This window comes from Trematomus bernacchii, unplaced genomic scaffold (genome assembly GCF_902827165.1).
Source record: "Trematomus bernacchii unplaced genomic scaffold, fTreBer1.1, whole genome shotgun sequence".
NCBI classification, from domain to species: Eukaryota; Metazoa; Chordata; class Actinopteri; order Perciformes; family Nototheniidae; genus Trematomus; species Trematomus bernacchii.
The window spans coordinates 17,902,554-17,918,589 of NW_022987720.1; the positions used below are offsets into that span (position 1 = coordinate 17,902,554).

The following is a 16,036-nucleotide window of genomic DNA, read 5'->3' on the forward strand; positions in this document are numbered from 1 at the left end:
ATGAGTGTCAACACTAATTTGTTGGATACGGATTATTCCCTGTACCCGTAGAACAAAAAAAGAAAATTAGAATATAACCAAGGATATTTACTCAAGTACTGGACTGTTTAATTGTGAAAGTATATGTCTCTTTATACTTCAACTCCACAACTATATAAAGGGAAATATTTGCTGCATTAATTTTACAGCTTTATTTAATAATTATTTCCTTTGCCTTGTTTCCGATGATAAATACACATCAAATAGCAACTCATAATATATAATAATATCTTATAAAGAAGTTCAAAGGTTCAGCTGCAGCATTAGTAATTATGCAATGCAGTTACACTCTGCCATTACTTTTTTTACTTTTAATATTTAGTAAAATATATAACACTTTACTAGTACACATGAATTAATCCTATTATGACATTTAATGTTCATCCCTGAAACTGTCTCCAATTATTTTACAACAACATACAATACAGATAGTTTTGCTAATATGGAATCATTGTGCTGGCGATACAGAACAGAAGAAGCCTGTGTTGGGTCTGCAGTGAAGTAGGTATAACCTGAGTAATAGATTTTGTATTGGTGGTTAAACATTTTATAAATGTGAAAGAGAGGGGATAATCTGTCAGGGAAACTTGTCAGGCATGAAAGCAGATCTGTGTTTTTTATGAGAAGCTTTACGGGGTAGCAGCCAATGATCTAAAAAAGGTCTGATGTTTAACAACTTTTCCTCACAAAGATGCTGTTGCAGCATTTTTCTTGAGTAACATTTAACTGTGTTCTTTGATTTATGTTGTTTTGCTGAAATAATGTGCCAAGTTTCCAGCAAGTGTTAACCATGTCCTCAAACTGCAGCCAGATGGTGCTATTTGTATTTTCAAAGTTTGTCTGTTTATAGTCTGAACATAAAAAAGCTATTTGATCAGCAGTTTTACTGAGCAATCATTTTTATTACGAGCAACTGTGTTCAACAAAGAAGTTTTTAACTTTGCAAAAGCATTGATGTCCCTCACTAAGAATTGATTGTCTATTCCAACTCAATATATTTATAATATATAAATGCACTGTGTGTCTATGTGGTGATATTTACCAGCATCCGAGTTCCCCTGGGGTGAATGTCCTGGGAGTGTTTTGTGTGTCAAAGCTCCACCAAGTGTTAAAATTAAGCTACTGCAAGGAGCTGTGTGACTGAACGTCAGTCTTAAACACTTTTGTAATTTGCCATTACCCACACATACAGTTATTTAATCAGATAGTATTTAAACAAACAGTCATTTAACAAGACATATCAGGGTAAAATGTGATTGCGTTTTGTGAGCCCCAAAAGTATTCACACAGCTAATTTATCCAACTTTTGCAAACTCCATATATATGAACAGTACAAATCATTAATTTCAAAAGGGTTTATTAAGAAGAATACTGACAAAAATGCAAACTGTTTGTTTGTACAAAGCAAATTAATCACAGCACAGGACACACTTGCAACACAAGGTAGGCTATACATTTCAAGAATAGTAGATAAAAAAGCACCATTTTTTAAAACTACATAACAAAAATCCAAAACATTTTTATATTTGGTATATCAAGTAAAATGATAATTCAGAAAAACTTCATAAGTTTACTTCTTAGTGTTATTTTTATTTATTTATGAGGAGTTTCCCATTTCCTTCAAGAACAGATATTCTAAGTAAGGCACGTGGTTCAAAGCATTTGACACTCAAAGACAAAACATTTTAAAAGCTTGATACTCTGGCGGTTTAAGCGACATCTCTTTGGCACAGCTGCATGATTTGTGAGAGACAAAAAAACTCTATCACATAAATGAGCATGACAATGTTAACTTGACAACACTATGTACAAAATGTATGTAAAAATGTTATAAATATGTCTAAAAACCACAGACACTATGTACATATTTGTACTGAAGGCAGGATTACTCATCTTTGTTATCACACATGATGGATTTGTGGAAGTCAGGTGCCAGGATGCAACAACAGTCAATATGTCTCCAACACATTTACAAACACGTTTTAAAGATAATCTGTCACAGCGGGAAACACGTAGTGACACTCAGCTTGTGGTAAGATTCACGATGAAAACAGATGTGATACTTTTCAACATGTGAAGGGAATGTAGTGGATACTGAAATACAGCAAAAAATAGATCCCCAGCCGTGTTGTCTAGATTTTTTGTTTGAAATGATTAGTGACACATCCACTTTTGTTGTAATGGTTGGATGTCAGTCTATGGTCTGTGGGCAGTAGGCACAGTGCGATGTTTCTTGTAAGGGGTATCCTAACAACCCCTCCTCCTTTCTCCTCTGCTCTCCTCATTCTTTCTTCCTCAGGACGATATAAATGAGACCGCTGATGAGAGTGAGAGGGAAAGACACCCAGGCCAGTACATAGGCGTAGCCGAATTTTACGGATCCTTCATCTGGGCTCATCACGGTGTAGATGATCGCCGCACACATCACGAACACACCTAGGACAAATGAAGAAAGAGGTGAGGAGGATCTGAAAGCTGATGATCTCATGACTCCACCAGCATCTGCTCAGGGTGTGACCCGTCAGTGATGAAGTCATACTCACTTGCCAAGATCTGGAAGATGGCGGTGAAGAAGAAGCGTCCGCCCTTGACCAATTTGAACAGCTGAAACAGGAACGCAATGAGGGAGAAGAAGCAGAATAGCAGGGACAGGATCATGAGGGCTTGCACTGCCTGGAGCCAGTCTGGAAACAGATGAAGAGCATGGGTTTAGAAGCACATTCAATTCTGCAATGAAGGCACAATACAAAATGTAGTTTGTTTTTTCCAGAAAGCTGACAAACCTTCACTGATGGCTGGCTTGCAGTGGTAGCCTCCATTAGAGTTTGTGCAGGTGTACCACAGATCTGTGGTTCTATCCCCACCTACAGACCAGGTCTGGTAAACACAACAACACAGAGACATTTAAACACACTGCAGCATCCACAGCACAGCCTAGAACTATTATACACGAGACCAAAAATGATCATTACATTGAAATAGTTGTCTAACCTACTCACATCATGAGCCTGTTCTGTTCTGCTTTTTACAATTTAAAATTATTTGATAAACAGGAATACTTACACTTGCTGCCGTCGACACGATGAGAAGAATGAGAATGATGAGGTGCATAACAAGCACTCCGAGCAGGATGAGCAGCATGATTCAAGTAGATCTAGAGGGATACAATACAGAAAATAAGTCAATCCACATGGGTTTACAATCACTCCAAAAAAAAAAGGCGTGCAGGTCAAACTCATCTCGACGTCAGGTGGCGCTGTTCCCTCACTTCTGCACTAACCGCAATGTTTACCTCAATGTGAAAGTATCCCCTTACACTCAAACGTAGAAAGAACAGAAGGGGAGAACTTTAATTCCTTCCTGATGGCAATAAAACAGTCAATGCTGAGTTTAAAGTGAGGCTGAAGTAATGCAACTAAATCGATTCTCAAGTTGATAACAAGATGTTGAACTTTTTATCCATTTTAGAGTTCCAAAGGATTTAATTAAAAGTCATTTTGTTAAGGACTGCGCGTTTGCAAACTAAGTTAAAGACCTCCACTTTGGAACTTTGTGAAGAAAGGTCGATATGAGTGAGAAAGGGTTGGTTCACGACTAATCAATGCATGCTGCTGGAAAACAAACGCAACCCATCTGCAGGAGAAACATTCCAGCGTAGTGGCGCCATGCGTGCGCCTCAACGTTAGGTGTAAGTATCTAACTTTAAAATGGTGAATAACAAAAGAGTTAGTCGGGTAAAGCCGCAACATATGAGACATATATTGCATTTTCGTGCTGTGTAAGTAAATCCAAAGTCGATTTAAAGTCCAGGGGTGACGTCTTGTTAAATGGTAAAAAAAAAAGTCAATGAAAAAAGTTAAAACAAAAGGAACTCCGGCACATTACTCCAACTTACAAGTGGCTAGGCAAAGCAAGAAGCTTGTTTCCGTGGAAAAGGGAGTGCTGAAGTGAAGAGTTGGGTTAAGTCTCAGCGAGGTTCTGCGTCTCTCGACTTCTTTCTCTGTAGCTACTATTCCAGATGTGGCTCACACACCCCAGTCCGTCTCTTTCTCCGCCTGAGAAACACCGCCCTGCAGGCCCTGCACGTCACCAGAGGCCCGTCCTAAAAAACTTTTTTTCTTTTTTTTTCCTTTCCGTAGTAGCCTATCCCTTGGATTGCCCTTAAATCCACAGGATTGTGTGTAGAATCCTATGCTATTATAGTGCAAAGCCCTGAAAAATGTAAGTAAGACTCCCTCTGCATGTAAGCCCTAAAACATACATTATTTCACTAATAAAACATCAATATGACATAATAAGTAAAACGCAATGATGGCATGTTGTGTTTTATGATTCACGTGTTAATTCTATTAGTATTATTTTGATTGTATAGATGTGATGTTTCTCTATGTAAGGCCTTATCCTGCCTGATACATCTCTATTTTCTTTTCTTTACCGGACACACGATGTTGGCGACCTAAATAACTACCAGCACAGTTAGGATGACTCCTGATGACCGTGTTCCAGATGGTTGGAGGTGGCTGGACAGCCCTCTGACCACCCCCCCCCCCCACCCCCACCCAGACTGGCTGAACTCCAACAGTGCACACAGAGCTTCGTAAACCACACATGTCCAACAGTCCAGATGGTGTGTGTGTGTGTGTGTGTGTGTGTGTGTGTGTGTGTGTGTGTGTGTGTGTATGTGTGCATGTGAACAGACCAGCTCTCTGGAGGCCCTGCGGTATGCCCAGAATGCCTCTGTGTGTGAAGCAGGCCTCCTGTTTACCCCTGCGCCTGCAGAGAGAAGGGAGAGTCTGTCCAGTGCCAAGGGGAGCTAACACGGTTCAATGTTTCGGTCATGCTAAATTGATGGAACTGCTTGGATCTCCACGCGCACATGATTCAAAGATGAGTGACAGAGATGAGCTCGCCACAGCCCGACGTGGTTCAGCATCCATCATTATACTGTGGTCTCAGGCCATTTCCTTACAAGTGACAAAGATGTTAGCCGAACCAGAATGCGAATGACAACAGTGACACACATTTCTGTTTTGAAAGCAGCCCATTCCAAACGTGATTGTGATCAGCTGCTGCAGTCGGAGAGCACAGCCCGTGCCGCTCTCCCCCTTCTCTCTTTTTTTTTGGCACATCAGGTGGATTCCTGTGGTTTGTGTTAGTAAACACTCGAGGGGAGGAACTGTAGGCTGCTGCCCAGTCTCTATGTGGGATGCTGGGTGAGGCAGTGATGTGAGCCCTGGCAGAGGTGAAGGGGGCAGAGAGAGAGAGCTCTTTGACTATCTGCCGACCACTCAGCTGGAGGGGATTCTGTTATGAAGATGTAATTGGTGCAGTGGTCAGGTGGAAGGCAGCTCCAGCACCAGCAGCAGGGTGATGAGTCAAACCTGGCTGCCCAGTTGGAGCAGGTGTGAGCGGAGACTATAATTGCCCCAGTGGTCCATCACTCGTCTCTATTCAGAGGATTTCCACACTTTTTCTGCATTGTTTTCTGCACTGTTACACACAAAGTGGGCATTAACATTTTAAAGCTACTCTTTGTTTTTGATACGAGTTCTCATAATACAGCATCTGTGATACATTCCTCTGTTAATGAAGCTTCACTGCAGTGAGCAACAACGTGCCCCACCCTTTCTGTGCTGCAGATATTTGATACAACAAGCTGTGAGATCATACTATTATGAAGCAGTTGGATATTAAATATTGTTTTATTCAAAGACGTGCACATATTCCCAATTAATTGAATCATCCATACGGCTATTGTTTGAAGTGTTGTGGTAATTATTTCACTGTGAAAACCGTTTCCCAGTTTCTGTCAGAATATCAAAAGGTGTTTGTTTTTTCTTTACTCTGCACATGCCAATCCCTTTGACTGATTTCTTGGTGCCTTAGTGATGGATCAACCATAACTCTGAGGAGTTGTGATCTTTCTCACTGAAAGCACTGGAAGCCATCCAAAACCATCGACCCGTCCCCCTGTTCTTCTTTTGAAAGTGTGGGATTACAAAGCAAACAGGCAGAAGCAGCTCACCACCAGTTACTATAGTTACGGCCATTGTGGCGAAGCTGCAGTTGAAACTTAAAACCAACACACCCCGTTTCATTCAGGGATTCACCATGTGAGCTATATTTGAAAGGTAACTATTTAGAAAGTAAAACGTTGGTCATTTTAAACCTGAGTATTTTAAATTTCCCAAAAAGGCATCACAGGTTAGTGAGGGAGAGCTGCACTGCTTTTAAGAAGAACCTCAAGCAAAACAGCTGCCCCAAAACAAAACCACATAGTGATTTTGTACAAATACAAATTGAAATGCTATGAAACATTGGGTTGTGTATATTAGAAGAAAATCTTTTTTTACTTAAAGTACAAAAACCCCAAGGAGAGAAGGGATCCACAATGTTGTTGACTCTAGTTTGAACATAATCCTCTATTCTTACAATGATAATATGTTGTTTTGTTGGTGGCTTGATATGGCTGTTTCCTTATATGTGAATCTATAAAAACTCCAATATTTCTGGATTGGATTTCTGTGTTGAGGGCCACGATTCAAGGTGAGTATTAACTTTCGTTTTCTTTTTGCTATCACTGGAAATGATCTCAGGTGTACGTTTGTTTATTCAAAACTACAGCAGCCCAGCCCCTCCAGTGCTCATATCAAAAGTCAAGTCAAGACTTGTATTACAGTTGAGGTGTATTACTGGAATCAGCCTCACTTTTAGCCCAGCCCTGGTATATAGCCCGGGCTGCAGGAGGGGCCAAATTACGCTTTTAGACTTCTCCAGCTCCAATAGCAAACACAGGGCTGAGGGAAGGGTGAGACAATTAGGGATTAGGTTGTGGTTTTGGACACAACCCTGTCTTGGCTGCTTGGAGGACGTCTTAGTGGGACAGCTGGACAGTCAATTTTACTTGTGGGAATATAAAGGAATGGTGAAACGCCTCAGTGCTCCTTCACCTTTGGAAGCCACTGCCAAAACAAGAGGAGACACTAAAGCTCTGAGGTCAGTCTGGTCAAATGTCATCAGGAATAGCTTAAAACGCCTGTCCGTAAAATATCTCACTGGACATATCTGAATCATCACAGCTGGAAAACGTTGGAATGTACAGCTGTTTACAGAACATCATGTATTTGTTGCAGCTTACAACTGCCCAAAATCAAAATACAGTATCAAACACATCACTAAGTTCCCTTTGCAACCATAGACACGGACATTCCTCTTGATGCATTTGACTCTCCAGGATGTGTAGGTCTTTTTCCTTGTGCCAGTTCCTCTGGGCTGAACCGTCCCCCTCTGTCGCCCTTGGTGTTTGTGTTTCACCACTTAGTGACTATCAGATAACATCCCACAGACAACGCAGGAGAGGAGCCCTCCAGACACAGACCTGCGTTAAAAGATTGCACACTTAGCAAGGCCATGTCAAACTGTTCACACACAGTGACACTGATACTAGATTGCATGTTTACACAGTCCATAAACATGAAAAAGAATTGCCCTCAGAAAAAAGACAAGCTCACTGATTCTTCCACTGGAATCAGACCAGGCCACAGACTATAATATGCAATGTCTGCAGCTTATCTATGAGAGGCTGTACTATCAGAAATCTGTGCTGGGTGTGAAAGCAACATAATAGACCGGTTTGTGTGCAAGTGTGAAGCAGGATCACATTCGGAGCATCTGTGCCTTGCATGCCCCGTCTCACCTCTCCCATTTAAAACTCTGAAGCTCCAGAATGGACCGTGACCGAGCTGAAGATCTCCATTGGTTGAAAACTAAATCAGATTAAATAGGCCAAGATGTTATAGAGGGGAGAGGACTTTGTTTCTTTCACTTCAGAAATGTGCTTGTCCCTCCTAGTGAAGGAACAACAACCAAATAAATCAGAGACATACGGCATGACGATCTCCAGATTGTGGCACCCTAGTGATCTTAAACATGTGCTAATCATTAGCCCCTGGCTTCCTGTTGGAGTCGATGTCATCAGCACACATATCCCAACAGGCAAAACCAGCATACAAACTGTTGTTTCGAATTGCAGCGATATAGGCCTCAGGGGTTTGGAATGAAGCTATAAAAGCTATGAAAGAATTCAATTTGAATCGCCTTTTTACACAGTTCTCCCTGCTCTGTTATCCACGGATGAATATCTCAGCTGTATCAGACACACTTCACTGATAGTTAATTTTAATTCCAATCAAATGTCTTTGAATTAACACTCCAGGTCATATGATTCATTTGGTGATCTGCAGCTAAAATCCCCTTCAACTCCCAGAGAAGAAAGTAGTTCTTGTCCTCTTGCTATCAGTGGTTCGTTCATTCCTGCTGCTCTGCTATCTTTTCCAAGCAGTGTATCTGTGCTCCTTTGACAGCTAACAGTGCAGCCCTTACTCTGCAGGCTTCCAATTCAAACTGTATGTAGAGAAAGGTGTGTGCCAGCAATAATTATCTTTCCTAAAGTGTTGCCAGCACTTTGAAACTTGTGTAAATAGTAGGGCTGTCAGTCGATTAAAATATTTAATCGCATGATAGTCCATAGTTAATCGCGATTAATCGCAAATTAATCGCACATTTTTTATCTGTTCTAAATGTACCTTAGAGGGATATCTTTCAAGTTTTTAATACTCTTATCAACATATGAGTGGACAAATATGCTTTATATGTTTGTTTATTATCATTTGAACAATGACAAATATTCTCATGAATATTAAACACAACAACCTGAACATTACAAATATTCGCCTCAATTCAACCTAGAACCTCTCTCATACAATAATACTGTGTGTGTGTGTGTGTGTGTGTGTGTGTGTGTGTGTGTGTGTGTGTGTGTGTGTGTGTGTGTGTGTGTGTGTGTGTGTGTGTGTGGAGGCACTGTGATGGATCGTTGAGCTATGTGCAGCTCAAGGCATATATGCTCGAATGGGAGCTGCCTGGACGCTGCAATAATGTTGCGCTGACTTTTCGTACAATGTCCCACTGTCTGGCTACCTGCATAAAGTCAAGTGCTCGGCGCAGTTGTCGGCGAAATGTCATTGAAACAGCTCCTTATATCCGTTAGCGCAGCTAGCTAGCACCAGATGCTAACAACACGTAGGTGTGCCTCGCTCGCGCGAGTCGCGCCACACATACACACTCCCTCCCGGTCCTCCCGATGGCCAGTCCGGGCCTGCCAGTGAGCGTGGAAGTGTGGTCTGCCACAAGCGGGCGGCAGGAGCGGGGATGTCAGCATCAGCTTGTCGATGGTATTTTACACTCGATGCGCTCTGAAACTACGGCGGCCGAGGACAAAAGATACACATGCGTTAATCGCGTTAAAATAATTAGTGGCGTTAATTTTTTTTTGCGTTAACGCGTTATTAACGCGTTAACTTGACAGCCCTAGTAAATAGTGTATACATGGAGAATAAGAAGCTGAATCTGACAATTAAGTGCATTATCTAAAGCATGTATTTGTTGTAGCGTTGTAGAACTAATATTCAGAGCTGCTTCTAATGTCAAAGGTCACGATAGGCCAATGTAAACACCTAGCAATGATCTCATTTGCTCTCTGAGGTAAGAGGATTAAAACGGGTGAGTGCAGCTCTGATACACTGGGGTCATTAGGAGGTTTTACACCTACTATTTTAAAGTCTGTATAAATCAGCTGAGTGGTGAGTCGAAAAGAGTATTAGCTGCAGGACAGATATAAAAATTCTAGCTGTTGTATCGTAAAAAAGAAAAGAGTCAAAGGAATACACATGATAAGACAGTCGTAAAGCATGCAGCTGAACAAGCTAATGTTTTATCTCTACCTCGATCTATGAGTCACCTGCCTCCTGCTGACACATGAAACCAAACTTGATAGTGGAATCCATAATACCCATGGTGTTTTGATTTCCTGGCAGTGTTTTATGAACAAGATGACTGGTCAAACTTTGTTGCCATTGGGAAGTGGGGTGATAAAAATGAACAGCGATAAAGCCTGGCATGTAGCAGAGATTCTTTGTTATGTGTGGATTCTCAATGTTTCCAGGTTTTCTGAATCTGCACTCTTCATGTCTCTGCACCTACATTGCAGGAAGGCAATGACTGTAACGGCACTGGAGTGGCACTTTCTACCTTTGCTGTGTTGTGACATTCCTGTAGAAGAAACAGCAGGTTGACCATTTTGTTTTTCAGTTAGATGTTTAAGGAACTATTGGATTTCTTTTAATGTAATGTCATACTTATAGGTTATTAAAGGCTTTTACAAGCTAAGTATGTCAGGCATTTTTTTCAAGAACAAATGTAGGAACAGTCAGAAATGGTCCAGAAAAAATTATTAGATTTGAACAAATAGAAAACAGTTGGTTATTGCAAACAGTGATTAACCATCTCTGAGCACAGTAAGGAAAGTATGTTGCCACAGCAACTGATATCTCATAAAAGTGAAATTCCAGGAATGATACATGAGAGTTTCTTTAATGAAACACTTTTCAATCATGAACAATGTTTCCAAAGTCTTCATAAAACAGATCTTGCCGATTAACACTTGAACCTAACAAGACATATGAAAAAGTGTCCTCCCTAAACGTGCACATTTTTCACATGTATGAAGGAGGGCACAGGAAGAACAGCTTGATCTACACAGACTATACTACTCCAGCAGGACTTAAGACATAGCGGATCCCACCCACTCATATCCCAGCCTAACCTCACTCTTTATCCAGAGCGATGAGAGACGTTGGGATGTATTGTTATGCTTTATGCATTCCAGATGAGACCTTAGCCTGTTCCCCCAGCCATGTGAGTGTTTCAAAACATGTGTTCCGCTAAGTTTCTTTATGAAATGAATTTCACTCTTTCGTGACAAAAGAAAAGTTGGGTGTGGTCAAAAACAACAAGCTGACGGAAACAGACACAATATATATATATACATTTCTTAACATTTTTGAGTTTTTTGTAGCATTTCATTCTATTTTCTTTTGGAAAAACTAAATGTTTGGAGAAAAAAAACTTTTAAAAATACAAAAGTTGTTATCCAAGACCAAACTTAGGAATGTACATTAAATCCTGTTGCTGGCCATATGGTGTGGGCCAGTGGTGAACTCAGAGAAGAAAATATAGCATGGCAGCTTGGATTGAACTCTCCACTTTTTCAGAGTTGTGGGGGATGGGATGGAAAGACTTAATTGAAAACAGCAGTTGTTTTTATATTTTCCATTATAAAATTCCCGTTCAAAACAATTACCTGGGCTCCGTTTACGTTGGGAATACAATTCGGATACATAATGGTTCAAATCTACACCACTGCAGGATCTAAAGCCACTATTTTGGGCTTAATAACTAATGTTTAGTATAAATACTAGTACAAGTAGAAACACGTGTTGACTAAACAAACAAACGCAGGCATAAGTTGAAAATGCATGCTCATGGAAAACAGTGAAGCCACAAAAGTAAGCCCTCTCCTTGTTTCTCTCTTTTACACACACAGAAACGACACACTCAATCACAATACAGCTGACAACCTAAAATGCCACTTTGGGGATGTGGGGGTTTTCCGAGGAGAATATTTAATTCTCTGAGGTCATGGTTGGGTTTGGAGATCTCCAGTCAGTAAGAACTACACACGTGGTTGTGGGAGGAGGGAGCAGGGCACTGGCCAAGTCCTGAGAATCACCAGACTTAACTACAGTGCAATTGTTGCACAATGGATAACTGGAAACTTTACAGAGAACTGGAAATTCTGTGGTTACGGTAAAACCTTTTCACCTCTCGCCATCGTATCCAAGGATCTGTGTGACTGAGATAGGATGGCTTGATGCCAACTCTTTCGGTTTCGTTATTTGACTTTCTGTGGTTCACCCACTTAGAAATTATTCTCGGTGCCGCAGTCAAGCCCTGACAAATGACCAGCGCCTTATTCCCAATGAAACTTGCTGGTGACCAGGAAATTCCAAATTCTATCAGCAGTACTTTCCATTGAGTAGCCTTTCCTCAGTGTGTGTCTGTGTGTGAACGTCCGTGTGTGTGTGAAAGAGAGAGAGTGTGTGTGTGTGTGTGCTTGAGTCACTGTCTGGCTGGCTATATTTCTTTAGTAAGAACGGAGGGACAGGCTGCAGACGACAGGCAGCTGGAGCAACCATAACACACCCACACTCTCACACACACACAGATTGCAGGCCACCCTGGTCACACCCAAGGCATCCCAAGCACGCGGGGGCCGGCACTCACACAGTGGTCTCTAAACATGCCTACAGCTCTGTGGGTAACTGGCTCTCACTGTGCACGTCTGTGTGTGTATGGGCACACATGTGAAAGAGGGGGTCAGTGTTTGATAGTGTTCAAAATGGCAGCACTGTGCTGTTTTCCAGATGTAGTGCTGGGGTATACCATATGTTGCTGATGAAGGGCTCAGTTCACAATAAGAATAAGAATGAATAGATTGAGCAGGGACAGTGGGTTGAGTGTGTCTCCTCTCTCCTCCCATCCCAGGGGCCATCAGCACGGTGACCTCACCCTGCCTCCACCCCACACACTCCCCTTCCAACACTTCCTGACCGGCCAAAAGCAGCAGAACAGCTGGAGCATGCACCGGGAGAATAGAGAAGAAAAGAAATCCTGATTTGCATGATTACTTATCCATTCCCTCTCTATTTGTTCCACCCAGCTCTGATTCACATTTTGTCCGACCTCACTCTTGCTCACCAAGTCAGTCAAATATCCACGTAAGCACTCTTGCATTCCTCTAGTCTACACTCACACACATTCACGCCCCCCTCCCATAAAGCTTGAGGTTTTTGCTGTCAACATGACGTTTTTCAGGAGGTTGTGGTGTGAATGAGGCAGTGCTTTGCTTGAAATGAATCTGCTACAACTTTCTATGACTCTTTCAGCATCACAGTGAGCTGTCACTCAAAGTAAACAGCTACAGATGGAAAGGGTGGAGGGGGCTTTAACCAGGCTTTACCTGGCTAGCTACACTGCCAAAAGGCAATTGTCTGATCCAGGAAAGCTAGGAGATGGCCTCATGCTCTTCCGAACTCAGAGCCAGACACGCCTAGACATCACATGCAAAGCATCTTTGAGCGTTTTCTTTTCAAAATAAACACTGCAGATAGATTTCGATTTCAAGCAGAAAGAAAAATGTCTCATGACAGATACGAGACTTTTAAGGTTGTTTAAGAGATCAAATAATTGTTCTGTGCTGTATTTGACACGGGTTATAATCAAGTATTTGATCGAACATTTAGAATTAAAGCACACATGCCTGCAGGACAGCGACTCTATAAAAGATCACCAGTGCTGAACACTCCTATCTTCTACTTCTGTTATTCAGAATTGAGCAGCAACATGTAAAATGCAAATATTTGGCCTACTATTTGGCAGCTTGTATACAATGTCCATTCTGAATTTTCTTTCAGAACTCACTTTTTTATAAATCACTCTCACTCTTGTCTCAGTACATCATTGCTTGATTGTTTCACTGAAGCGAAATGTAAACCCAGCCTAATTCAATCTTTGAATAATCACAGATAATAAAATAAACACAACTCAACCCAAGCCAACAGACAAACAAGCACACACAATACATCTGTTTATGGTCTGCTGGCTGTGATTACAAAAGAGGGAGGAGGAGGAGAGACAGAGCCTGGCCAGCAGGACGACGAAGAGCGCCAGCATCGGCCGGACTTTTCCCCCTCTCCTCTCCAGCTCAGTCCAGAGGGAACCATGGCCAGAGGGAGGGGAGCATTAACTGAATGACGACGTTGTTGAACGGAGGACCAACACCCATTACACTGTGTTTTAAAGTCATCTCTCCACAGCGCTGAGATTCATTACCCTAGTGTTGTTTTCTATCTTCACACACACCCTGATTTATGATGATATTGAGATTTGAGGGTATTGAATGAGCCTTTAAACTACTGGAGTGCTTCCACTAGTGGAGGTTGCGTATGAAGTTGAAAACAGGAAGGTGATAGACTGTAATGGAAAGTCCGTCTGATTGGCTCTGCCAGAGCTGATATTAACGGGTGCACTATGAAATCACTGAGGTTAAGCTCATGTGAACAGGGGAGACTGTGTTTTATAAAACTAACAGAGGAATGCTCAGCGGCCTGAACACAGCCCCTCATCACACCCAACCAAGTATGAAGTCAGTGAAGGAGGAACAGTTTAAATACCCCTTAATATAGAAGTCAGAAGTATTTTGAGGTGATGTCATTGCTATCGGGTTGAATAACTTGGTGTCCTCTTTGTCACTTTCGTATAAGAGCAAGAAGCTTTCAACTCCCAATCTAATATCCGCCCACTAACACTTTCAATTAAAGTATTTTTTAACTATGTAAAATAACTTAAATGTGAAATTAGTTTAGTTTATGTACTTTCTACATGCAAGGCTAAAACATATTAAAAAATTACTTTGGATTGCTGAAGAAAAGAGACACTAAATAGAGAAAGTAAGTTGGACAAAAGGATCCACTTATTTCCTGTTTATCGTCAGGCATCAATCTGTTAGGTTGTCCTTCAGTTCTTTCTGCCTCTGCAGTGAATGAGTGGCACTGGTATTACTCATTATGTCAGGGATAGACTGAGGATTAAGTTGTAGAAGGACTGGAAGGTCAAAGTTTAAAGCGGGCCTATGAACTGACCCTTTTTGATCCCTCACTTCCTGGTCAGCTTCAGAGTATTTTGCTTCACAGTTGGCATGCCATGTCTACTATTAAACAAGGAGGGCATTGTGTGGACATACAGCCTCTGTTGAGACGGCGCCAAATCTATGTTGGCAAGGATGTAGCCCCACTGTGTGATCAACATCTTAAACCTCTTTTTATCAATCCTGGGTTCACTGGTTCATTTCAGGGATGGACGGACACAAACTGTGTGACATTTTGAGGTCACCTATTATGCAACATCCACTTTTTCATGTCTTTTATACATAAACATGTGTTACACCTCTGTGTAAAGAGATTCTGAAAGTTTCAGGAAAAAAGATTTGTTCACTTTTTGTCCTGATCCAATTAAACCTGTCTGAAAATGAGCTGATCAGATTTTGGCCACTTTATGATGTCATAACGATTTTTTGGCTTGTGTAACCATTAGCCAATAACCAACCAAGGTAACCCCCCCCCCCCCCCCCCCCCCCCCCCCACCTACCTTATCACCTGAATCTCCTCCTAGAGCACCATTGTGTTATTTTTAACCAAATATCTCTCAGAGGGGCGTGGGGAGTGGCTCCTTATTTTCATTTAAAGTAAAAGACAGAATCAGCACTTTTGAAACAGGGCTGAAACAGAGAGGATTATGGGATGCTACAGTGCACGACCTGTTTGGTATTTCGAGCCAAACACTTCAGAGACATGTTTGTATATATCTGAGACCTATAATATATTGATGAAAAACAGTACTATAGGGGACCTTTAAATCAAACGTTAAGGCGTTTGATGTTTGAAATTGTATTTAATCAACAATTGGATAAAAGCGATGTGTGTGAAAGTATTGGTTTCACAGCACATTATAGGTGTGGGTGTGTGGAGAAGTGTAACATGTGTGGGGGAATATAGAGTGCTCACCGTCCTTCAGTTTCAGCCAGCCGTGGACATGCCATGGAAGGGAAGCGGCCCCTGGCAGACTTCAGGGAGTAGAGCGCAGCAGAGCCCCCAGCCCCATACGATGTGGTCATGGCTGAGTGCAGGCCAGGCCAGACCTCCTGGGGATCCACATGGCTGAAGGAACCGCTCTTCTTTTCAGCAGAGTGAGACAGGGTTAGCAGAGCACTGCGCAGACAGAAGGGAAGAATGGAAAATGAAGGGATGAATCATTGTCTCTGCTTATGGTTAAAATGACTCCTCCATGTTCAGATTTTAGTGCTACGTGCTCGATGCAGAATCAAAGTGAAAGTTGATTTTGTAATCGCAGAGTACATTTTGAAATCATTACTTTGTAAGAAAAGAGGATGTTTGTTGGTTCATAGCAAAATGAACAAAACAACTTTAATGAAGACATGGTTTCAGCCTGCTGAGCTGAAGGCAGATTTAGCGATTGTGGT

The 16,036-nt window shown here is 41.7% G+C and overlaps 1 protein-coding gene across 1 annotated transcript; it reads right to left on the bottom strand.

Moving 5' to 3' along the window:
- Positions 1 to 1,379: 1,379 nt before the first annotated feature.
- On the bottom strand, positions 1,380 to 4,083 carry pmp22a (peripheral myelin protein 22a). The gene is made up of 5 exons (XM_034143804.1): positions 3,935 to 4,083; positions 3,103 to 3,193; positions 2,823 to 2,916; positions 2,583 to 2,723; positions 1,380 to 2,475 (listed from the first exon to the last, which is right to left on the bottom strand). The coding sequence occupies exons 2-5, from the start codon at positions 3,178 to 3,180 to the stop codon at positions 2,321 to 2,323; spliced, it is 468 nt and encodes a 155-aa protein (XP_033999695.1). The 5' UTR covers positions 3,181 to 3,193; positions 3,935 to 4,083; the 3' UTR covers positions 1,380 to 2,320.
- Positions 4,084 to 16,036: the final 11,953 nt, after the last annotated feature.

What these genes read in the sequence shown, in the direction of transcription:
- pmp22a (XM_034143804.1), bottom strand. Translation starts at nt 3,180, where the DNA reads ATGCTGCTCATCCTGCTCGGAGTGCTTGTTATGCACCTCATCATTCTC. An exon ending in TCGTGTCGACGGCAGCAAGT is followed by an intron (nt 2,917 to 3,102) that starts GTAAGTATTCCT and finishes TGTGTTTACCAG; the next exon opens with ACCTGGTCTGTAGGTGGGGA. An exon ending in CATCTTCCAGATCTTGGCAA is followed by an intron (nt 2,476 to 2,582) that starts GTGAGTATGACT and finishes CATTTGTCCTAG; the next exon opens with GTGTGTTCGTGATGTGTGCG.